Genomic DNA, 23820 nt, shown 5'->3' with positions numbered 1-23820 from the left:
AACTTAATAATGCTTCAGAATACAGTCTATATTCACTCTTGTTTACCATAAGGGTAAAGGTAACTAAGTACAAATTGAATTCAGACACAATTTAATTCCTCCAATCTTTAAATGAGGCATTCAAACATTCACATTTTGATAGCCTAAATGACATTTCATTACCTCCCTCATAACTGAAAAGCCCTCAAGAAACAAATTCCTTGCATTTTTATAGGAAAAAAATTGGGTTCCTCAGATATTTTTTGACCCATAGAGTTAATATCCTTTCCCCTTATCATTAAACAAAGCAGTAACAAAGACCCTTTACATAAAATCTTCTTTTATTGTAGACAGTAATATTACCATTAGTCCAAATTATAAAAATTGTGTACCTCATTCAATTTCCCAGACAGTAAAGACAATATATTGTATGGTATAAAATTTCATGAATATTTTTGACGATCTGCAAGTATTGTTTAAGCTGAAAGGTGCAATTTAAATTTATGAAACCTTAAGGTAATAAGGTGTATTTTTCCACACAAATTTAATAAATAAGTTAATTATGAGGAAAATGTTCCTATTAAACATATTAATGTTAAACATACGTTGTTCTTCAGTTTCATATAGACATACAATTTCACTTTTGTTTATAATTGGCGCTGATTTCGGATCAGCCAAGGTGGTGACGTCACGTATACTGACGTCACTTGGCTGACGATTGCGGAAGCAAGTCGGTGCTTTAGCCACTTAACTCAAAACCAAAACAGAGGGGATGATTTCGGATTAAAATCTCCGAGGAATCGCAAATAATCTTATTTACCGAGTTGACTCTCTCCAGCTGACTGAGCTGTTGTCTTCCTGAGCTTGACAGGCGACTGAGGAGAAGCTGAACAGCCGATCGACCGAGATGGAGGTAAAGTGTTCAGCGTCAAGGGGGTTAGCTTTAGCTCGTCCGACACAACTTAGTAATGTAATTAGTAATGTGTCCTCAAGCATCCTCAATTTATCTACAGATCTGTCTTCTTGTTCAGAGCTTTTTTTTTTTTTTTTATCTAAAGGATAATTAATTATGCCGTTGAATTAGGCTGGTAACAGTAACAGGCAGCTGTAATGCCCCCTGAATGGTGTTTAAATCCACCAGCTGTAGTCGGAAAATTGTATTTCACAAAAACGTCTCTTTTCCAAAGTGGTTGTCACTGCTCATCATTGTCGTTCATTGTACTTAGGTGCTGTTAAGATTAGACCACACTCAACTACTTTGTCGTTGTGCATAGTTCGCATACAGAGCATACAGGGCTCTTACTGTCTAACCAGAGGTGCAAAATACAGTGTTTTGTTTTACTGGTAAGTGCAACTGCATAAGTAAAGGTTACAATATGTACAGTGATGGACAGTAGACCAACTCTTTTTTTTTGTAATGTCATTATTTTTTATTGGTATTATGCAATTATTTTGAATACAGAAAAAGAGAGGTTGACAGTGCAATATAAACAGGATATGTACAGTCACACTATTTGAACCGTGAAGGTGTTTCAGTCTGTGCAAGTACAACTTTGTTTAAATGCAAAATTACACCAAAAGTGCTTCTGCCTAGTTTCTTTCTGCCGAGTTGAAAAGTGTTTGTCAATGAAGCAAAAAGTGTTATAAAATATGCTGTTTCAATACGTAGAGCAATACAAGAGTTTCCAAAGGAAATACTTTGCTGACTGTGACCATGGATCTTTACGGGGGACATCTGAAGTTTAACAGTCAAAGAATCCAGGAATCATACCATACCTGACAGAGGTAACATCTCTCCACCTTTTAAATTTGTTTTTTTCCCTTCCTTTTTATCTTTCTCTGAAAAAGGACCCTGGTGGTACTGGAGCTGAGTGTGTGAGTCCATCTCCAGCAGGTACACCCAAGTCAAAGGTACAGCACTTTATCAAGCATCACAACTATCTCTGTTTTAAACGTTGCAGCTCAAAATGTCTAGTTATAACCTTTAATGTGTGTCAGAGTATGCATTTAGATACAGTATGCTTTGATAGATGTGTGTTTCTCTTTTTTTACTTTAATATCATATTCTCAGCTGGACACTCTATCCAAAGATGACCTAATCAAGTTTGCCAAAAAGCAGATGGCTGCCATGCAAAAGATGAAGAGCAGATGTGGAGGTAGCTATAACTGTTATAAAAGCTTGTGTTTTTGTGTGACTATGTGGCTGTTTGTGTCAGTAACATACAAGTTTGTGACGTGATTTGATTTTTCTTTCCAGATTTGGAAAAAGAAGTTCAATCCCTAACACAGCAATCCAGAAACAGTAACAGCAGTTCCAATGACACCTCTCTGATACAGGTTTGTTTATAGACCAGCGTCTCATTGTGTGTCAGGTGTAAGTGCCCCTCTGTTTACATGTTGTATTTCATTTTTATTCTGCAATTTGTGAATGTCGTGGGTTTGTGTGCAATAGGAGCTGACTGAGAGGATGGATGCGTTACTACTGGAGAAGGCAGAAACTCAGCAAAGTCTTGCACTGTCTCGTAAAGAACTAGAGAGAACCAAGCAACAAGCCAAGGTGAAATATAACACCCTTACTGAGAAACCTTGACTTTCTCTTCTCACTCAATTACATTTCAGTGTATGTCTGCAGTCTGATGCATGTATGTTCAAACCAAATTGTCAAAACACAACTGAATATTTATAATTTTGTGCAGGATGATCAAGTAGTGCTCCAAGGTGAGCACGACCGAGTGATAGAAGACCAGCGAAAGAAGATCAAAACCTTGGAGAGCAGCATTGAGGAATCCAACAGCAAACACCAAGAAGAACTGGCTCATTTCCAGAAATTACTTGAAGAGCGAGAAGCAAGTGACAGAGAGAAGGAGAGTGAAAGAGAGAAGGAGCGCCAAGCAGATTATGCCAGCGCAAAAGACAGTAATGAAGAAGTCCAGCGTCGCTTGGAAGCCCAGCTGGATACCATTCGAGCTGAACTGCAAGAGATCCAAGAGCGAAAGTCCCAGGAGGTTACTGAGCTACAGGAGAACCACCAGAAGGAGTTGACAGAGGCTCAGCAGGAGGTGGAGAACCTGAAGGAGGAGCTGGCTCAGAAGAGTCTCCACCACGAGGAGGAAATGAGAGCTCTGGAGGAGGACTGTGAGATGGAGAGGGAGCGTCTATTGTTGCTCCATGAGGAACTCACTGAGCAGCTTGCTCTCAAAGGTACAACAGCACTTCAGTTAAAGTTAGAGTTGTAGCATGACCAAGATGTGCTACAATGAAGGCTATTCATTGTTTTCTGTTTATGCTGTGTATGCAAAACCTTTCTGTCTTTTAAACATGATGATATCCTTGTATAATTCAACATTTTCCTTCTGTTTCCAGAAGGCTTCCTGCAGGACGTACAAGAGGAAGATGAGGAACCTGCTCGCGGTTCAGGGATCGCCAAAATGCTGGAGCTGTCTGGCTGTAGCCAGGCTGACTCCAGCCACGGTGATGGAGAGGAGACTGAGGCCGGCAGACTGAGAGCAGCACTGGATGATCTTCAAGCCCAGATAACCATGTTACAGGATGAGCTTACGATGGTCAGTAATGTGAAGGGTGAGCTTGAGGCAGAGCTGGAACGGACCAAGGAGGAGTTCCAGCTGGAAAGAGAAGAGCTGGAGTTTAAAATCAATGAGCTGCAGATGACCAAGGACAGCGCTTCCTCTGAACAGGCACTGGCACTGGATCCTGATCAGCAGGAGTCAGTAATCAGTCCGACCCAAGACAGAAACTCCCTCAATCTGGAGGAGCTGAGGACCCAACGTGAGGCCTTGACCATGGAGCGAGACTCCGCTCTGGCTGAGTGCCACCAAATGAGGGACTTACTTCAAACTTTTGAGACAGAGCTGGGTGAGAAGACAAAAGATTTTGTTCTACAATACAAAGCCATGAAGGAACAGGGAGCTAATACTGTGCAAGACCTCCACGATAAGGTCGATCAACTCAGCCAAGAGAGGGTAGAACTGCTGGGGAGGATGAGAGAAGTTACAGAGGAGAAAAGCACTCTGATGGAGAACATGCAAGACCTGAAGCTGAAACTTGAAGACCAGAAACTCTCATCTTCTGTAGAAGAACAAACAAGAGTGGAGGACCTGACAAGGCAGAATGAGGAGATCCGCTCCCAGCTGGACACGAAGGAGAACATGGCTGAAAATCTGAAAAAAATGATCAACACTCTGACTGAAGAACGAGACAAAATACAACACCTGCTAAAGCTCAGAGAAGAGGAAATGCACATTCTGAAGGAGGACAGAACCAACGAAATCAAGACGCTTTTGGAGGAGAAAGAGAAAGAAGCACTTTTGCTTGAAGAGGAAAACGAGAAGAAATTGAAAGGCTTGAAAACAGAAACAGATGATGAAGTGCAACATCTAAAGGAAGAGAAAGAAAAGATAGAGGAAAGCCTCAAAGAGGAGTTGGGAAGATGTGAAGAGACGGTTTCCGCTTTAGAGCTGACTATCAAAGAGCTCTCCACAGAAAAGGCTGATCTCCAGCAGAAATTAGAAGATGCTTTCTCAGGGCTTTCCACAGCCCAGGAAGAGAGGGAGCTTTTGGGCTCCAAACTGGAAACCCTGGAGGCTCGGCTGGAGCAGGAGACGTCTGAGGAGAAACACCGAGAGGCGAAGTTGAACTCTCTGACAGAGGAGGCTGACCAGGCCTGCGCCTCCGTCCGAGCACTGGAGGAAAGTCATGCTGAAGTACTCAGAAGGTCCACGGAAGAGGTCGAAGAGCTCCGAACACGCGTTGATGAGCTGGAGAAGGAGAGAAGCCTGTTGAAGAGTAACCTTGAAGAGGCTCAAGCGGACAGAAGAGTAGAGGAGGTGCAAAATGAGTTCCAGGCTCACATCAAAGACCTGGAACAGGAGAGAAACATGTTAAGGACCAACCTGGAGGAGGTGGTGAAGGAGACCGAGGGGCTGCAGAAGGACCTGCAGGATATGATGTCAGTTAATGAGAAGATGAGCGATGAGAACCAGAAACTACACGCTCAAATTTCCCTGATGACTAACAAGGAGGGAGAGGAGGAGGAGGAGGAGGAAATGACAAGAAAGATGGAGAACACAGAGAAAGAGAGCAGAGAGTTCAGAGAACAGCTGACGGAGAAGGACTCGCTCATATCGAAGCTGAGGAGCGAGATGGCCGCCCTCCAGGTAAGTGATGCACCTCATGTCTGTGTTTATTTTCTGTCAGCTGGAGGCTTCTTCTCCACCCGAACAGTATTGCAACAATTATTTCTTCTCATTGTTTTGACCTTTTCCACTTTCTCTGTATTTCCTCAGTCACTCTCTGAGGAGTCCACCACTGAGTCGGCTTCCTCCGAAGAAAATGCAACCAGTGAGATCACAAAGAAAATAGGTGTGGAGATGATGGTTATCATGTTCATTTGATAAAAATATGACCCTTAAAAAAAAAAAAAACAACAACTGTGATTTCCCTGCTCTTTGATAAATTATCAAATTTAATTTCAGACTGTTTAGACTGACTTTGTAACTTGAACTCCCCTCAGCGCTCCTGGAGAAGGAAAGCAAAGAGAAGGGTGAGAGGATGAATAAAATCAAAGCAGTTGCTGTCAAAGCAAAGAAGGAGCTGGATGCCAGTAAGAAAGAGGTAGTGTGAAGAATGACTTTTCTAAACTGTTAATTTATTCAACAGCATTGGTATGACAAAGTAAATACACCATGATTTTTATGTTAGTTGTTAAAAAGCAGCAGGAAAGAAGACAATACACTATAAATGAATCAGCGGGAGGGACGCGCTGCCTATGATTGGTTAAGTTTAGGATTAGGGTTGGGGTTTGGAATCAGTTGACTTTCAGTGAAACATACAGATCATTGATAAATGTGTCCTCTGTGCTCAGATTAGTTATTGCGCATGATTTAAAACGTCATGCACTTGATTTTTTTTTTTCCAGGTTGTAACCCTCAAGGAGGAAGTAGAGTCACTGAAAGCAGAGAGGGAGAAAGTAAACAGCTCCATGAAAGATATCATCCACGGTGCTGAAGGCTACAAGGTAGGACTGGCATGGAGGAGCAGTTTCACACCATACAGCAGAATAAACAGTTTGCGTGCATTAACTATGTAAACAATCATAATAGTGTTCACTGCATTTGTCTTCTCTCAAATATTCTGCCATATTGGAGTTATTCCTCGTCCTTTTCCACCCTTCTCTCTACATTGCCACTGTCACATGGTCGACCTCCCATCAATTGCAGAATCCAATTGGAGGCCAATGTATTTGGGTTAAAGTTCAATTTATCAGGCCACAAGAAGACCTTCTAATTTAACATAATATGCAGTAAAGATGCATATTTTAATTAGTAATTCTGATTGTTCTGCTGGACGTATTCAGCTCCCACTTCTATTGATTCCTTTTATGTGTCATGCAGGTTTGTTTTACCCTATAATGGGTGTTATGATTAGTTTTAAGGCAAATAGACTTGAAATAACTAGAAATGAGCATGCAAAGTGAATATATGTCCAAAATATCTCCCTTTTTACATCCCTGAATAATCTTTACGGTAGAGTCCATAATAGAGCACCAATAGATTTGTATTGTTATTATATTGCTTATTGCCAAATGCGTTCAAACACAGAAAGCACAAAGAAATATTTATACTCATGTTCTGCTTTTCCTATGTGGCTGATTGAAAAGGGCAGAACTATTGTGTTTTTTTGTATCTGGGTGTGTCGGAAAAGCACAATATAAAATACAACTGACAGATTTGGTTTAACATGCGATTAGTTTCATGCATTCTTAATACAGAATGTTACTAAATAGCAAGTGGAAGCTCGCTCGCTTTAAAACTGACTATGTGCGTAATATTACTCCCAGTGGTCTCCATCAACAGTCCCCTGACTGCACGGTGCTTTACGACTGTATCTCCATTAAAGAAGAAACCACTCTGCCGTGTCTAATGAGACTTTTGTCCCATTCTCAAATGTAAACGCAGCTGATATCTGCGCTGCATAATGTTTACCTTCACTGAGCTGTTCAGCCAGCTCCCAGTGATGAATATTGAAGATGTGTGTGTGTGTGTGTGTGTGTGTGTGTGTGTGTGTGTGTGTGTGTGTGTGTGTGTGTGTGCGTGCGTGTGCGTGCGTGTGCGCGCGCGCATGCGTGTTTATGTGCGTGTGTGTGTGCGTGTGTGTGTGTGTGTGTGTGTAGAACCTGCAGATAGATTACGACAAGCAGACAGAGCAACTGGATAAGGAGGGAGAGAAGGTGGAGGCGGCGGAGAGACAGATAGCTGAGCTGACCAAACGACTCAGCAGTGCTGTCACACAGGTAACACAGATACACACTCTATCACACACACACACGCACACACATTAGGACTAACAAACACACAAACCGCTTTCACTCTGCAGTAAATCTAAGCAGTGGCGCTTTGTCCAGTGATACATCTTTCCAATACTGAGCGCATAACTCAGTTTCCATATGATTTAGAAGGAGTCATTTTAGCCAACAACACTCTACCCAGCTGTATTTGACAGCCCGGCGCCCACAAATAGCCCATCAGATGTGACTGGGTGCGGTGGGGAGAAATTGTTTTTATATGTATTCCGTTCCCCAAGCTCATAACTGTCTCTTTCCAATGGGAGAACAAGAGGCAGGTAAATGGAGCGGGGTGTAGCTTCCATCTGCTGCGAGCTGGTGCAACACCATTTTCTCAGATGCAGGTTTATTCTTCTTCTTTGCGCTCGCGGTTCTCAGGGGGAGCCAGCTGACTGAAGCTACTCAGGGATCTCAGAGTATGTCTCTGTTTACCAATCATAGTTTCATCGTTTGGCTGACAGATGATGGGAGGGAGCAGCTGCCGCTGCTCGCTCAGTGTTCCTTGCAGAGAGAGCCCATAGAGGCTGATACGGTCAGATTTGCATGAATGATTTTCAAAAGTGTCACGTGGGCTCATACAGGTTTGTGCATTTTTAAATGAAAACCTTACCTATGAAATAAGTGAAACAGCCTCCCTCTCAGTGACATCCGTCTTTTTAGTGTGACTTTGGGAGGTCGTAGATTATTCTGAACCCATACAGTAAACAGTAAAACTAATGTAACTCACTGATCATAGGAAATAAATCTCAGATGAATACAAATATCATTTGAGCTCATAAATAGCTTTCCTGCATTGCCTCAAGATTTGGGAAAAAGAAATGACAGTCATAACTTAGCTCCTGTATGGATGTCAACCCTTGTTCATTTTACAATAATCATTAGATCAAACCAAATCTTTTTGTAGTCGCATTTTTTCCAGAGAAGTTGAGAATACGCATAAGGGTGCACGATCCTGGATAAAATGAGAATCACGATTTTCTTTGCTTAGAGTTGAGATCACGGCTCTCTCTCAGGATTCTTTTTCGATATGAAGGAATATTGCACTCATTTAACTGCAACAAAAAATGTGAGGGTGCCTGATGTTACCAGACCCAAATTCTCTTTGAAATCGTTTCCAGTTGTTGCATCCTACTGGGGAAGCCTTTAACCAATTGACCACCGTATGTCGTATGTTGTGCGGCGAAACTCTGCAACCGCTGCAACTACATTTAAAAAAAGAAAAAAAAAAACGCTCCCACATTATCACATTTTGCCACCCCCACTGGTCACTGGTCCGCTCTTCAGTCTAGCTGTACAAACAATAACACACCTGTTGAAGAGGTACTTTACTATGTATATTCTTTTCACCGGTGACACTCACTCATTCTGACTGAGTTTGTTTTTCTGATTGCCAGTTTCTGCTGCTCTTTGGTGTAACGCCACATTGTCATTTGTTGAGGGAGAAAGTAGGAGCCTGTTTGACACAGCTGATGTCCCAAATGAAAATGTGAATAGTTGTGTCATTGAGAAATGAGATCTCAGAGAGGGTTTGAATCAAGGTCATGTTTTTAATGCTATTAATCGTGCACCCCCTAATAGAGATGGAAGTTCATCTGGCAGCGACAGTAATCTGGAGTATTTATTCTCATGCAGAAGGAGATGCTGAGCAGTGAGAAGGAGGACCTTCTGGCCGGTATGGAGACCATGAGGAGCACCATGAGACAGCTAGAGGCCAAGAACCAGGAGCTACAAAGACAGTCAGCAAGTCTGGACAGAGACCTGCTAGCTGAGAGAGCAATGAAAGAACAAAAGCTGAAGGTAGAAATAAAGAGAGATGGACATAATCAGCCTCTTCTTTCTTTATTACTATATATTGAAGCTAATCTTTAACAGAACCACAAATCATTTATTTCATAATATGGAATCCACAGTACACATGGCAAACTGAAACTCCCCTTTTAATTGCGACTATGGTTTCTTGCTTCTTCAGGACTTGTCATCTGCCATAAAGGAGGTAGAAGAGCTGACAGCCCAGCTCCGCAAGCAGCAGCAGCAGTCTCAGCAGACTGCCCAGGAGCTGGAGCAGCTACGCAAGGTACACACACAAAAACACACAAATGCTTCTCAGACTCTAGTGTGTCTCAGAGGACCCATCCGGCCGAGCGACTGAGCCGGTGATGGCCGGCCTGCAGCTACAGTAGCACCTCACAGAGAGAAAGAGAGCAGTTCTAGCCCACAGTACAGACACTGATGTTACTTTTCCATTAGCAGAGACCTACATAGTACAGCAGTGTACATGAGAGCTGCCAGTAGGTCTGGCTATGTCGTGTGTCCATGTTGTTTACACAGACCAACGAACACAGAATTTTTTAGGCTGATGCCAAAAGTGATTTTTGAGAGAAAAACAGAAAATGATATATTGTGTGCTATTCTTTTTTCTTTTTTTAAAAAAAATATGTCAGGAAGTTATTGTTAACTAGTAGTAAGAAAGATGAACAAATACTGCAGAAGTATGTTAAAGTTAAGCAATATTATTAGATTATGATTTAAAATAATCATAAACAGTAAATACATCACAACAGTTATTTTTAACCTCAAATGTTGCTGGAATCAAATAAGTACAACAAAAACATCTAAATCTTAAATTAGGAAAGAAAAAAGTCAAATATTTTCAAAAACAATTACCTAGTTAGAATTTTACCAGCAAAAGATGTATTTGTTTGTCTAACATTGTAATCATGTAATTTTCATGAATTTAAGGCTACCAAGGGGCAGGTCCATAGCTCACTGTATATAAAATTGGAGGTCTGAAAAGTAAAGCCAATGCGGAGGTGCCTTCAAGTGCAATACCACTGAGGGCCATTAGGGGTTGACTCCAAAAAAAACCAGTCCTCGGTTTCTTCCACCACTCGCTCCTCCCCAGCTCGTCCAAATATGGTCATTTCTGACTCCAAAAAGTCAAGATGGAGACAGACAAAATGCCAGTCTCAAGGCTTTGAAATGGCAGTTGACAAAGCAATTGGTGACGTTGTGGACGGGTGCTGCGAGGTCAGGTCCTCACTTTCTGTAAGAAAGTGGTTCACCTGCACAGAAAGTGTTTCAGCCTCGTTTTTCAGTCGTCTATCTCTGACGGAACAGATCGGTTCCTTTTTTTAATCAATCCAGATGCCTACACAGGCAGCTCATGCTTTACTCACATTATGCACCAGCCTATTTTTACGCTTCCAAGTTAGTTTTCTTCCATTTTACGTACTAAGGTACCATGCTGTTGCTTTGCTGCTTATGTAACACCTCCTGTGTAGACATGGTGTAATGGCAAAGTTCACACCAGTCATTCTCCTCTTCATGTCTTTTATTGAAGTATATCTGTGTTAACAATTGATTTTAAACTTCATTTGGTTCTGTAAATTTATTTTTTAATTGTCAAATTCAACAGACTTTATGCAACCTAAAATAGTCAATTAAATGTACACAACAGAAAGTCAGATGCTGAAGTTTAAGTTTAAGCTTTGTTCTTTGAACTGATGTAGTACTCTGCCTGTAGGAGGCGCAGCAGAGCTCTCTGCTCGACATGGAGATGGCCGACTACGAACGACTAGTGAAAGAACTCAACGCCAAACTCTCAGAAAGAGACGAGTGTGCTGAGGAGCTAAAGGCCCAGATAAACACACACACCCAGAAGGAGGAAACGCTCAAACAGGAGATCGGTATGAATGACATGTTGACATTTACACTTGCTCGCTGACACAGAATAATAATTACATGGTAATAAAACGGCTTGAATCAGCTGTTTGTAGGTTGCTCAGACCTAAACTGTGCTATTCTGTAACATATATTAGAGGTTTTAGCAACAGAAGGGGGCATACACTGATCGTAAACATCCATTATTCCTGCAGAGCCTTAATGAATTGCTGTTTACCGTGTCCATGTAACTGTCCTCATTTGGGAAACACTGTTGGATGTAATTTTCCTCCCATCTCCCAGTTTTTTGCTCCGAACTGTTAAACTGTGTAATGACAGCAAAATACTGAATAATGTCTTTAAAGAATAAAACCTGCACTATCAATTTCACTAAAACCTCTTTTTTTCTTTTTCTTCTTCTTTTTGCGCGTGTGCGCATATGCGTTCATGTGTACGTGTTTCTCCAGAGCATCTGAAGTCCCAGCTCGACCAGGGGGAGGATAAGACCTCGAAGATGAAACAGCTGCTGGTGAAGACCAAGAAAGAGTTGGCTGATGCCAAGAAACAGGTTTGTTCGCGTGTGTGTGTGTGTGTGTGTGTGTGTGCGTGCGCGTGTGCGTGTGCGCATGTGTGTGTGTGTGTGTGTGTGTGTGCGTGTGTGCGTGTGTGCGTGCGTGCGTGCGTGCGTGCGTGCGTGCCCCGAGGGAATTCCTGTCACTGTGCATAACATTGCTGCCTGATGAATGTAAATAGGGTTACGCAACCATGTGTAGGCATGATTGCAAGGGAGGCCTTGAAGATGTTGGAGTAATTAATCATTTCTGTGTGCGGATGTGCTTGCGTATATGGGTGTATGTATTTAAATTTTCACTGTGTGTGTGTGTGTGTGTGTGTGTGTGTGTGTGTGTGTGTGTGTACATGCAGGAAAGCTCCCTCATGCTGCTGCAGGCCTCTCTGAAAGGAGAGCTGGAGGCAAATCAACAGCAGCTAGAAAGCTCTAAGGTAGCACATCCAGCACTTCCCTGCAAAACTTCTCTCCACTCTCCCTTTTAATAAGAAATGGATTTGACAAATCAAGAATTTGGTCGTACACAAATCACGTGATGAAGTGTGTGTTTGTGCGTTCAGATTGAGGTTTGTGAGCTGACAGCCGAGCGCCATCGTCTGCAAGAGCAGCTGAGGTCTGCGTTGGAACAGCAACAAAGAATCACCAGCTCCCTGCAGCAGCGCATCCACAGCCTGCAGCAGGAAAGAGACACTGCTCAGGTACATGTTTACATTTCTTTAACCATTTGTTTAACTTAACTGACCTCCTCCATACACACAGAATACATGTACACTCTGACAGCTGTGATAGAAAAGGGGTGAGGGTGAAGAGTATTGCTCAAGGACACGTCAGCCATAACTTCTGAGGAGCCGCAGCGACTTCTGACACTATTGAAATTAATTGCACTTTGAGGAAGCGGTGTTATGAGGCTTCAACTAATGATTATTTTCATTATTAATCTCTAAATTATTTTTGATGAATCTTAAATCTTGTCAAAAAAAAAGTGCCCAAAGTGACAACTTGTTATTGCCTATTTTATGTGACCGACAGTCCAAAATCCAAAAGTAATTAGTAGAAAGTGGAAACGAAAATGAATTAAACATTCAACTATCATAACAGTTTTTATTTTCCTATGAGACAACAAATCAACAAGTCAACTACTTGTTTCAGCACTAGTACTGTATGATGTGACTGGCGTTATTGCCTACAAAGAAATAAATGATCTAATATTAGCAACACATACTTTTGTCAATCTGCAAATGGGAAAGCCAGAGAAGATGATTTTTGTTAATTAAGCCAAATGGCAATAAGCAGACTTCTCATATTGTTTATAGAAATGGTAAATATTTATAATCTCAGATTTCTGCAACCATAATTTAAAAAAAAAAATGCATTAATAGTCACTGCCCACCAACTGATTATCAGAACTTGATTTAACTGTTTCATTTCGACATTCGACTTCACTGCTTGCTGACATCTAAGATTCGGAATAAAAAAACAAAATTTTCCACCATCCTTTAGAGATGTGAAGCATTTCATAAGCAGCAGTTTGCAGTGATGTGGCCTGTGTTGTATTATGCTGAGAGGTTTTCCTATATTTCTCAGCTTTTCTATCAAAATGTCTTTTTCTTGAATTTAGTAATTCATGAGATACAACTCAAGTTTTCTTTATCGATAGTCCAACAAAAAACACGACAACAAATTTGCTCACCTGTCACACTCTGTCAGAAAATATACAATAATCATGTGCTGCATTATTTATTGTGCACCTGCGCTTAATGTGTGTGTTGATTCCAGGCTGAGCTCGGGGCAACGACAGGAGAGTTTGAGAGTTACAAGGTGCGAGTCCACAATGTGCTCAAGCAGCAGAAGAAAAGCACAGCTCAGAGTGACGGAGAGTCTGGTAAACTAGAGAGGTGAGGACAACACTTGAATTACGAATTGCTGCTGAGAGGCAAAAGGAAGACATAGCTGTGAAGTGCGTCATGCTGAATAACGTTACCTACAGTGGACAGTGATTTATTTGTTGTTTTGTTGTGGTGCTGTACTCCAGCTCAGAGGATATGAAATTAAATAGTGTCTCAGAAAGGTAAAGTTCTAACGCTTAGCTTTAATTTGAGGGTGTTCACATTTATACTTGGGAAATAATTACATAATGTCTCGCATTCAAAATTGGGAGGATTGTGTATAATTAGGGATGCTGATCTGGCGCAAAATGTTTAACCAAAACATGGCAAAAAAAACAACTTAAAACAATCTGTGTTGCAATGTGGTGTTGCATGTTTACAAACTATACAATTTTTTTACTACAATTTAAAACTATCAACATAACACGAAAACAACCCGTCTGCATTTATCAAAGCTGCTTGATTCTGTATTACAGACAATAGACAATATATAGGGAATGTCACGAGAGAAAATGCGCATTTGAAGGTTTATATAACACATTGTGGAAAAAGTGAGTCGTATGTGTCGTATACAAACAACAACACTGTAATGTGGATGTAATGAACGTATGTTGTGCTTTGCAGAGAGCAGATGTCATCTCAGGTAGACCAGCTGAGAAGCAGGTTGGCAGACAGCCAGCAGAGTCTCCAGAGCAGCACAGCCGAGCTGGAGCAGCTCCACACTGAACACGACACTCTGCTGGAGAGACATAACAAAATCCTCCAGGAAACCGTTAGCAAGGAGGCCGAGCTCCGGGAGAGGTGAAATGGCCTGGCTTTTTTTTGTTGTTGTTTTTTTAATGTGGTTTCGAATCCTGTCTCGTCTGCAATTCATCAAACTGCCTTGTTGTTGACATACTGTGTGTTTGACACACTCTCTGTATGCCTTATCAACGTTTACTCCTCTGATGTGATTTTGCAATCATGACACCGAAGGATGCATGCTGGGAACACCTGATTGCACCTGGAAAATACTTGTCACTCCTCTTTTCACTGTCCTGTCACACACCATGCTGATTCTCTACTAAACTCATCCTTTCACTCTATCTCCACCTCCAGGCTTTTGTCGCTGCAGTCAGAGAACGGGGCCCTGCGTTCAGACCTGTCCCAGGTTCAGGCTGACCTGTCCTCCCAGGTCGAGTCCCAGCGGCAGGCCTACAGGGAGCAGCTGAGGAAGCTGCAGGATGACCACCGGGCCACCGTGGAGACCCTGCAGGGCCAGCTGACCCGCGTTGAGGAGCAACTCTTCAACCTGCAGAGCCAGAACAGTAAGTCTGAAGGGCGACTGTAGACTTGTGCTGTTCATATTTAACAGGCAATAACTAGCTGATTCTCTACGTAAAGCAGCCTTGTAAATATGTGAGGCAACATTGGTGTCCATTATATTACTGGGCAGTGTTGTGCAAGTTCTGAAATCTTTTTACCGTTTGTGGTTACCTCAATCAAAAGTAATTGAATTACTTTACCGATCACTTCAACTTAGGCTTTTGGTTTACTTTTAAATGTTGGCTTAAATGAGCTTTTTCATATTGGTTTGGCCTTCTTACCTTCCCACCCTGATTGCTTGGGTTCTCTTTGCTCAGTCAGCTTTCAGTTTGGCAAGGGCGAAAGTGTTGGCTATTTTCAGCTTGTCCCTGGAGCAGTGGGGTGGGGGGTTCGGCTCTATATCTTGATCTTCCCGTCGGCCCATTTGGGTATCCCAAGGCACATGACATCCACGGCTGCCTGGGCCTCTTGTCAAAACAAGACCCCCTCGTCTGGGCCTCACTTGTAACGAAGCGACCCCGTGTCTTCCACCACCGAAACCATAGTGACACACTCCCTGCTCCGACGACTCGCGGTCCGGACGGTGGGATGTTAGCAACGCCCAGTTGTGTGTCCCTGCCAGTGACTCTCATGCCTGGCCCACCACTGCAGACCTTAACTTCAGCGCGGTGCAAGAGGCTTCGCTCTGGTTGCCCTGTTACTTTTATAACGTGTTACTTCCAACTCTAAACAGCAGAATGATCCAAAAAAGTGATTCAAAGTGCTCAAATAGCCAGCAGTAAGCTGGAGGGGTGCGTTAATGGTGCCGTATAAAGAGATCCATCAAAGCATCAAGTGGTTAACAGTGTTGAAGTTTTCGATCTTGTTTACTCTTCCTGTCCACGAGAGGAGGGGGTATCAGTGTGTTTATCAGCAGAGCAGCAGTGAGAGCTCATTCATCACCTCCCACACAGCTGCCCTCCAGAGTCAAACAGCAAACACACACACAGTAATGACTAGGATAGGCAAGTGTGTGTCTGTGTGTTTCCTGTGTGACTTCTGCTTGGCCAGGTGTTGGCGAGGCTCCTCCGCTCTGTTCCCGCCTCTCAGTGTGGCAAACAGCTCGCTGTGGCATCTGGAGAGACTCATCATTAGTGGCTCACACGTGGACAGGGCGATTGGCTCCGATATATGGTGCCAGTATTAGCCTGTATTGAAAGTCATATTTAAACCATTTTTAACACTCAATTTGGATTTAATGTCAGAATAAATGCAGAAGAGTTCAGCCTCAGTGTGTTTTACTAGCCATATTGGGGCAGGTGGGTCATAAAACCATGGGTCTCTGGACAATTTTCACTGACCTCATATTTTTTCTCTACAAATCAGTTGTGACAAACAGCAAAGTTGATCTATGTTCATTGTCATGTTTGGTCTAATTTACTCTTCTCAATATTTAAGCTGTACATAAACACAAACTACAAATAATATATTCAAAAACTGTCTTACAATATAGAAACCGTTGGAAGCTGTAGCTTTTTAAGATGCTGTCTTCGCAGCTCAGTATTTATCTGCGGTTTATGTGATGTACAGTGCATCCGGAAAGTATTCACAGCGCTTCACTTTTTCCACATTTTGTTGTTACAGCCTTATTCCAAAATGTATTAAATTATTTTTTTTTCCTCAAAAGTCTACACACAAGACCCCATAATGACAAAGTGAAAAAAGTTTGTTTAAAATTTTTGCAAATCTATTAAAAATAAAGAACGAAAATATAACACATTCACAGCCTTTGCTCAATACTTTGTTGAAGCACCTTTGGGAGCAATTACAGCCTCAAGTCTTTTTGAGTATGATGCTACAAGCTTGGCACACCTATTTTTGGGCAGTTTCTCCCGTTCTTCTTCGCAGGACCTCTTGAGCTCATCAGGTTGGATGGGGAGCGTCGGTGCACAGCCATTTTCAGATCTCTCCAGAGATGTTCAATCGGGTTCAAGTCTGGGCTCTGCCTGGGCCTCTCAAAGACATTCACAGAGTTGTCCCGAAGCCATTCCTTTGTTATCTTGGCTGTGTGCTTCGGGTCTTTGTCCTGTTGGAAGATGAACCTTCGCCCCAGTCTGAGGTCCAGAGCGCTCTGGAGAAGGTTTTCATCAAGGATGTCTCTGTACATTGCTGCATTCATCTTTCCCTCCATCCTGACTAGTCTCTCAGTTCCTGCCGCTGAAAAACATCCCCACAGCATGATGCTGCCACCACCATGCTTCACCGTAGGGATGGTATTGGCCAGGTGATGAGCGGTGCCTGGTTTCCTCCAAACATGACGCTTGGCATTCAGGCCAAAGAGTTCAATCTTTGTTTCATCGGACCAGAGAATTTTGTTTCTCATGGTCTGAGAGTCCTTCAGGTGCCTTTTAGGTTAGGTTAGGTTAGGTAAATTACTTTATTAATCCCCAAGGGGAATTTTTTTTTTTTTTGCAAACTCCAGGCGGGCTGTCATGTGCCTTTTACTGAGGAGTGGCTTCTGGCCACTCTACCATACAGGCCTGCTTGGTGGAGTGCTGCAGAGATGGTTGTACTTCTGGAAGGTTCTCCTCTCTTCACAGAGCAATGGTGGAGCTCTGTCAGAGTGACCATTGGGTTCTTGGTCACCTCCCCGACTAAGGCCCTTCTCCCCTGATCGCTCAGTTTGGCCGGGCGGCCAACTCTCGGAAGAGTCCTGGTGGTTCCAAACTTCTTCCATTTACGGATGATGAATAAATGAATTTAATCCATTTTGGAATTAGGCTGTAACATAACAAAATGTGGAAAAAGTGAAGCGCTGTGAATACTTTCCGGATGCACTGTATTATTTCCTCATGTATTTCTTAAGTTCTTTCCATTTGGGCTTGATGTATCTTGACTCATGTATTTTAGAGAGTGTAGCCAAGGTTATTTTCTGTTGCTAAAATTTTGGAGGGGTGGGTGGGGGGTCTACCGGTGGAAGCTGCAATTTACAGATGTTCCCTAAACACTTCATTGCAGGCTAACGCCAGGCGCTAACTGGGCTGTTGTCCCCACTCAGTTACAGCAGTGCTGGTGTCTCAGACAGGTGTGTGGCCAAAATGTAGTTACCTATGTTGAAACGCAGTTATTTTATCTCACTGATCGGGCTGCCAAAGTAGTTCTTGCGTACGTGAAACGCTGTTATTTGTTCAGTGTTTCGTTGCTGATCTGACTCTCTCAGGTTTACTGAGCCAATGAGGCGTTCTACTAGTTCGAGACATTATGACACAGTCACTGCTGAAACCTGATCAGATTGAAAGAGCTGGTCAAACTCTTGTGCATTCACAAAAAAATGACATGCATGTAGGAGGACTTGGATGATAATAAGAAGTCGAGGGCCAGACTGGAGGCGGGGAGATGGGTGGGGCGGGGGGGGGGGGGGTATTGGTTTGGAGTCTGGCCTCTTGTTCAGTTTTAGGTTCATAAATCACAATAAATCACAGTCCACTCTCTCCAGTGCCTCATCCTCCCCCCTCGCCCTTCTCTTCACACTTGTTGTCAGTTTCTGCCAACTGAACCGGTAAAAACCTGAGGTTGTCTGGTGCCCCCTCATGTCACAATGAAGTAGGACACCTACTCACAACTAGAAGGAATTCATCTTGAAGGGTGTATGTTGTGTAAGCATGCAGGATTCAGAGGTGCTCTCTAAAAACTTCTTTTTTTTTTTAAACTCCAAAACTTCTCTTGACTAAAAATATTTAATGACCTTATTCATTTAGTTGTTCAAACTGACCAAATACCAAACAACCTGAGACTTTGCAGCAGCAGTATCATCGCTTGTTTGACTTCTTGTCTGATGATAAAAGCGCATCATGAAGGTATTTTGAAGCCATGGTGGTTATTGTAATTTGACCATAATAATTTGTTATAAATTGTAAAATTAAGAGTAATTATTTTCTAGTTTGTTTGTTTCATCAACTCTAAAGTGAATGTAATCCCATTCTATTCTAGAAAGTAACTTTCTTTGGTTTGTTAATCGGCTTCTTTTCATACAGTGCCCACTAATATCTATAAAAATGTGCTCTTCTTCAGATTCAGTGTTGGTCCAGTCCGGCCGTAAGCCTCTCGCTTCAGATCCCCAGCGCAGAAACACTGACCACAACACAGCAGGGCTGGGACTCGTGGCGCTCAGCGACCCACAGTCTATGGCCAGGGAGGAGGGCGAGGGCATGGAGACCACTGAGACGGAGAGCTCCTCACCCACTCTTACACCACTCCCCTCGCTGGAACAGCTGCTCACATCCCCAAACCCCAAACAAGGTGAGTTTGAAAGCAGAGGCTCACACCACATGAATTCATATTATAAAAGGGCCGTGTGTTTAACCTGTTTCAACAAGGTATTTATCCATGATTGCCCCCAATCACAGCAAAGTAGAATAATAAACCTGTTGCAAATTGTGTTTGCTTTAAGGAATGGATGTCCAGTTTGTGAGACGTTAAAACATATTCACTATGTACGGGATACTTTATTAATTCATTTGTCTATTTTGGCAGCATCAGAATAGAGCAATCTGTACAGTAGTTTGTTTTAAAACCTCTTGTACGTGGCTTTGGTTGCATCTCCAGAGCCGTTTGTGTGGACGGTGGAGCCGACCAAAGAGGAGTTAAGTGAAAAGCTGAGCATAGCCACCCGCAGCATGGATCACATGAACAGCCTCCTGCATGAAACTGAAGCCACCAACGCTGTTCTCATGGAGCAAATCACTGTATGTATATACACCCGAGTACTCACACACACACACACACACACACAGAAAACTATAATAGTTTAGCGTGGATATTCCATTTTTGCTCCTTATATTAATTAACCTAAATCAGCCCATATTTGATATCAAACACTTTATTTGATTGAACAGAAAATACACTGATGTGTTTGTTTGGCAGCCTTGTAATGTCAGTGTGGAACTGGACCGGCGTTCGGTTGTTGTTGAGTGTCCATAAGAGTTTTTGCAGCTCAAACTGGCCGGTATGCACCGACAGTGATATCAAACAGCCTGGCGTTGTTTACAGTCCCCTCTTTGTCCAGAAGAAAGTAGAACTTGCGTCCTTTGATCCGGAGAGGAATAAATGAGGGGGACTCATGTCTGTGGGCGTGACAGGCCACCTCGGACAGCGGAACTGTTATTCTCCGGCCTAGGGCTGGTCCCAGAGGAGACTGTGTGCAAACTGTGACCATCTTACCACCTTCATGGAGGACCACCTTGCTGACAGAGCGCCGGCAGAACAGAGCTCCGAGCCCGATTATCCCTGCTCCTATCGCCAGGCAGCCCACCGTGAAGCCGTACCTCCAGGCGTGAGACCCCAGGTTCATCTCAAAGCTCCACATCCCGGCCAGCCCTGTGGTGGACGCCTTGGCTTTGTCCTTCTCTGCGGCGCCGCCTGTGTCTCTGAGTCCCGTGTAGGCGAAGTGAGCCAGGTATGTCCAGAAGACGCACTGCCCGCCGCAGAAGACCGAGAGGAGGCGGAAGAAGCGGGTCCTGTCGTGCACGAACAAGGTGACATCTCTCGCGGGCTGAGTGGAGGTGCAGAGGCCGCGACGGGCTGCCAGCTGCCGGCCTGCGTGGACCAGTATCCCGCTGTACAGTCCAGAGGCACTGACCCGGGTAGACACGCCGCTGCTCGGTAAAGACACGTTTCGGAAGACTCGGACTTTTTGCCGAATATTACCGAGTCGAAACTGTGCGGAGCGACACGCCAGCACCGCACACAGCAGACGCTCTATCCCCATTGTTCGCACTAAATCTCTTGAACCTTTCTGCAACTATTTGACAGAAAACTACGACAGTCCAGGTTAATAAATCGCTCTTGTAACTCGAGTTTCAACCCTTCTTATCCAACACACCAGACCAACCCAGAGGACGCAGCCATACTTGTTATGTATGACGTAAGGCGATAGGCTACGGAAGGTAGCGCTGACCAAAATTAAGTGCCACCTCTTTTCTTTTTTTAGCGAAACCAAATTGTTTGTCGGTTTAGTTTTTTATAAATAATACCTATCATTGTCAAATATTAAATAATCAGTTAACCATGAATGTGTATAATAGTTCAAACTGACAAACCTGCAGCAGCTGCAACAGTAACATACTACTTACACACTGGTGCAATCAGCAATTAATGATCTATAGAAGTCAGAGGGACCAAACCAGTACTTTTTACTTTGATACTCTAACTAGAGTTTGCAGCTAATACTTCTGTACTTTCACCTAAGTACGACTTTTCATGCAGGGATTTTACTTTTGCTGTGTCGGTAAGTAAAGGATCTGAATATTTCTTGCACCGTATGATTTAATCTTACTGGTATGTTCTACCTGCCAGCTGCTGAAGAGCGAAGTGCGTCGTCTGGAGCGAAACCAGGAGAGGGAGAAGAGTGTGGCCAATCTGGAGTACCTGAAGAACGTCCTGCTGCAGTTCATCTTCCTGCAATCTGGCAGCGAGCGGCAGGCGCTCCTGCCTGTTATCCACACCATGCTGCAGCTCAGTCCAGAGGAGAAGAGCAAACTGGCAGCCATTGCACAAGGTATGTGAATAGATGAACCGCTTGTGATATGTGCCAAAAAATGGGTTTTTAAAAGTTAAAAAGTTCATTATATACATATTATATAAAGTATATTAACCTGCCCACTTACTAAAGTGCTTATAAGCTTTAGTTTTGTATCAATAATATTGTTTTAGCTACATTCATTCTACTCCTGAATAATGAATGTACAGTACTGTGTGAGAAAATTAAATTTACTTCCATGAGCACACAGCCCTGCTGGTGGAATTTGTTACTACTACAGAACGTGCAGTCACAATGCACCAGAGCATGCACAGAGATCACACGATCCTGAATCATGCTGTAACTCACAGATGCCCACACACTTACCTCTCATTCATTCAAAGAAAACTCTTTTCTTTATTCTTTTTTTTTTCAATATCAACTTCAAGGTTCTTGAAGTGCTGCAGGATATAACATCCATACTAACTCAGTAGTTTCTAACCAGATTTTCTCGACTCTCCTTTGTGCAGGTGAAGAGGAGGGGACTGGGTCTCGGGGCTCAGGCTGGTCCTCCTACCTCCACAGCTGGTCTGGGATCAGATAGACTTGACTAACCGAATCAACATATGCTGGGAGCACAGCGTAGTGACATTACTGAACCTGTCTCGGTGAAATGTGCGTTTGAAATGACGGCAACAGGGAGGTGATCACGGAGGTGTTTTTGAAAAGAACGTTGGGAGGACACAGCAGAAGGGACCAAGGATCATATCAGAAAAGAATGATGCATAGAGATAATGAAAACCAAAACATTCATTTGAATTTGCAGTGCAATAAGTACATTAGTCTCTTACCAATGAATGTTAACTGGGACAAATTTCTACCATCCTTATGCTTGCTATTGACATGTACATGTATTTATTCTAACATTTACTGGGCATGACAGTTACACTTTCTTAAAATGGACCTCATAAGGCATTAAACATTGTGAACGGATATAATACACTGTGTATATTATGCTGTAACCACAACATTATAGGATCCACGTGATGTGCACAAATTGTTGGATGAGGGATTAATCAAGGAGGTAAACGTGTAACGGGAGGAGATTACTTGAATAGGATTTTCAGATGTTTCTGTACCGTGCACCACAGTACATTACAATGAATATACTCGTGTACTCTTGGTACAAATCATATAGGATTTACTTCTCTCTTCAACTATTTTCAAGGGCATATTTAACTGCTGAATGTGGTTTTACTACATGAGAAGCAGCTGTCCCCCACCTCATTCTTTGCAGTATAGAAATGAGCCTGAAACTAGCTTTTACTTGAAAAGCTGTTGCCATGTAGCTAAAAAAAAAAAAGCTATTAAGAAACCTTAAATGCCACATGCTTTGAAAAACAATTAGCAGTTGTGTTAAGTATGTGTGATTTGAATGGGCTAAAACATGTGGAACCACCGGTGCAGTCCACTTAAGTCTTTCCTGTCTATCATAACCTCCCTGCAGCTATAATGTCTAACATTCAGAGGTTTCTCTGATCAACATGACTGACTAAAGTTATCATATGCAGGTATTTATACTTTTTTTCTGACTGGTTTTGCAGTCACTAATGCCTCACATTTTCAACTCAGGAGCAGTAACACTTTTCTGTTCTTTTGGTTTAGGACTGGTTTTTTTTATCTCTTGTTTCTGTTTATCAAATTATTATTTTAATGGTTTCTGTATGTATTTTGGGAGTACTTTATGGTTTATGTTCCTTGTTGTTGCTGCACTTAAATCACTGAGAGATTTGTTGCAACTTAATCTGCACAGCTGTCTTGTTGAAGGATGGTGCCCATGACAGCAAGCACATCTGCCCTGCTTGAGTGTCCTTGAGCAAGACTTCCTATCAGACCCATTGGTGGTGTTTTTTAAAAATTTTTTATTTACAGTGTCTTACCATGACCTCTAACCTCCCTGTGGAGGTGGGGAGGGGGAGAATCCCCATAGAAACCCAATAGAAACCCCACTCTTCCTAAAGCACATATTTACCCATACTTCCATTACATGAATACTTCAGCCTCCTTACCAGTGAAGTTAATCAGCCTGTTCTTTTTCTCATTCCTGTGGCAGCTTTTTGTGATTCATTCAACACAAGTGAAGGTATTTGTATGTAAGCTTTTATATTTATGATGGTTACTGTCAGCAGAAGATATGAGAGATTACCACAACCTTAAAAATCATATAAGAATAACTATATTTACGTTTGTATGTTTGTCTAATGTGAAAAATAATTTCAGAAACAGTGACTGTTTTTTTCTGATTTATTTCCAACTGTAAACAAAAATTAAATCAACATGGATGGGAATGATTCCACACAATTTGCATTCAGTCCTGCTTATTGATCAATCATAACACATTACAAACTTTACAGGTGGTAATCAGCAATATCAGCCAGATGTTGTTTTGTTTTTTTCTACCCGAACAAATAACAGTCTGAAATGTACTAATGTTTTACAGATGTTTAATGATACAAAGTAAATGAGAAGAACCTACAACTCCACCCTTTCTATTTCTACACTGATA

General features: G+C 42.5%; 2 protein-coding genes across 3 annotated transcripts; one reads left to right on the top strand and one right to left on the bottom strand.

The window, feature by feature from the left end:
- Positions 1-717: 717 nt before the first annotated feature.
- LOC138201221 (GRIP and coiled-coil domain-containing protein 2) lies at positions 718-23753 on the top strand. Of its 2 annotated transcripts, none has more exons than XM_069154527.1 (24): positions 718-892; positions 1828-1890; positions 2051-2135; positions 2237-2316; positions 2432-2536; positions 2676-3180; positions 3346-5153; positions 5283-5358; positions 5510-5610; positions 5915-6013; positions 7169-7288; positions 8972-9136; positions 9309-9413; positions 10863-11025; positions 11467-11567; positions 11924-12001; positions 12128-12265; positions 13344-13462; positions 14078-14254; positions 14552-14760; positions 18809-19036; positions 19343-19482; positions 21092-21293; positions 21785-23753. In XM_069154527.1, exons 1-24 carry the CDS (start codon positions 887-889, stop codon positions 21856-21858), a joined length of 4947 nt encoding a protein of 1648 aa, XP_069010628.1. In that variant the 5' UTR covers positions 718-886; the 3' UTR covers positions 21859-23753. The 2 variants fall into 2 exon arrangements, with proteins under 2 accessions (XP_069010628.1, XP_069010627.1); XM_069154526.1 differs by having other exon boundaries at positions 3343-5153; positions 21785-23752.
- tmem223 (transmembrane protein 223) lies at positions 19395-20669 on the bottom strand. Its single transcript, XM_069154528.1, has one exon. The coding sequence runs from the start codon at positions 20502-20504 to the stop codon at positions 19731-19733; it is 774 nt and encodes a 257-aa protein (XP_069010629.1). The 5' UTR covers positions 20505-20669; the 3' UTR covers positions 19395-19730.
- Positions 23754-23820: the final 67 nt, after the last annotated feature.

The sequence above is a fragment of the Embiotoca jacksoni genome, unplaced genomic scaffold (genome assembly GCF_022577435.1).
Source record: "Embiotoca jacksoni isolate LCO1_2020_lvr unplaced genomic scaffold, fEmbJac1.0.p SCAF_2, whole genome shotgun sequence".
Taxonomy (NCBI): Eukaryota; Metazoa; Chordata; class Actinopteri; family Embiotocidae; genus Embiotoca; species Embiotoca jacksoni.
This window is presented reverse-complemented; position numbering and strand designations above follow the sequence as displayed.

Coding starts and splice junctions, on each gene's coding strand:
- tmem223 (XM_069154528.1), bottom strand. CDS start 20,504: ATGGGGATAGAGCGTCTGCTGTGTGCGGTGCTGGCGTGTCGCTCCGCA.
- LOC138201221 (XM_069154526.1), top strand. Junction 12,002..12,127: donor AGCAGCTAGAAAGCTCTAAG/GTAGCACATCCA, acceptor TTGTGCGTTCAG/ATTGAGGTTTGTGAGCTGAC. Junction 19,037..19,342: donor ATCCCCAAACCCCAAACAAG/GTGAGTTTGAAA, acceptor TTGCATCTCCAG/AGCCGTTTGTGTGGACGGTG.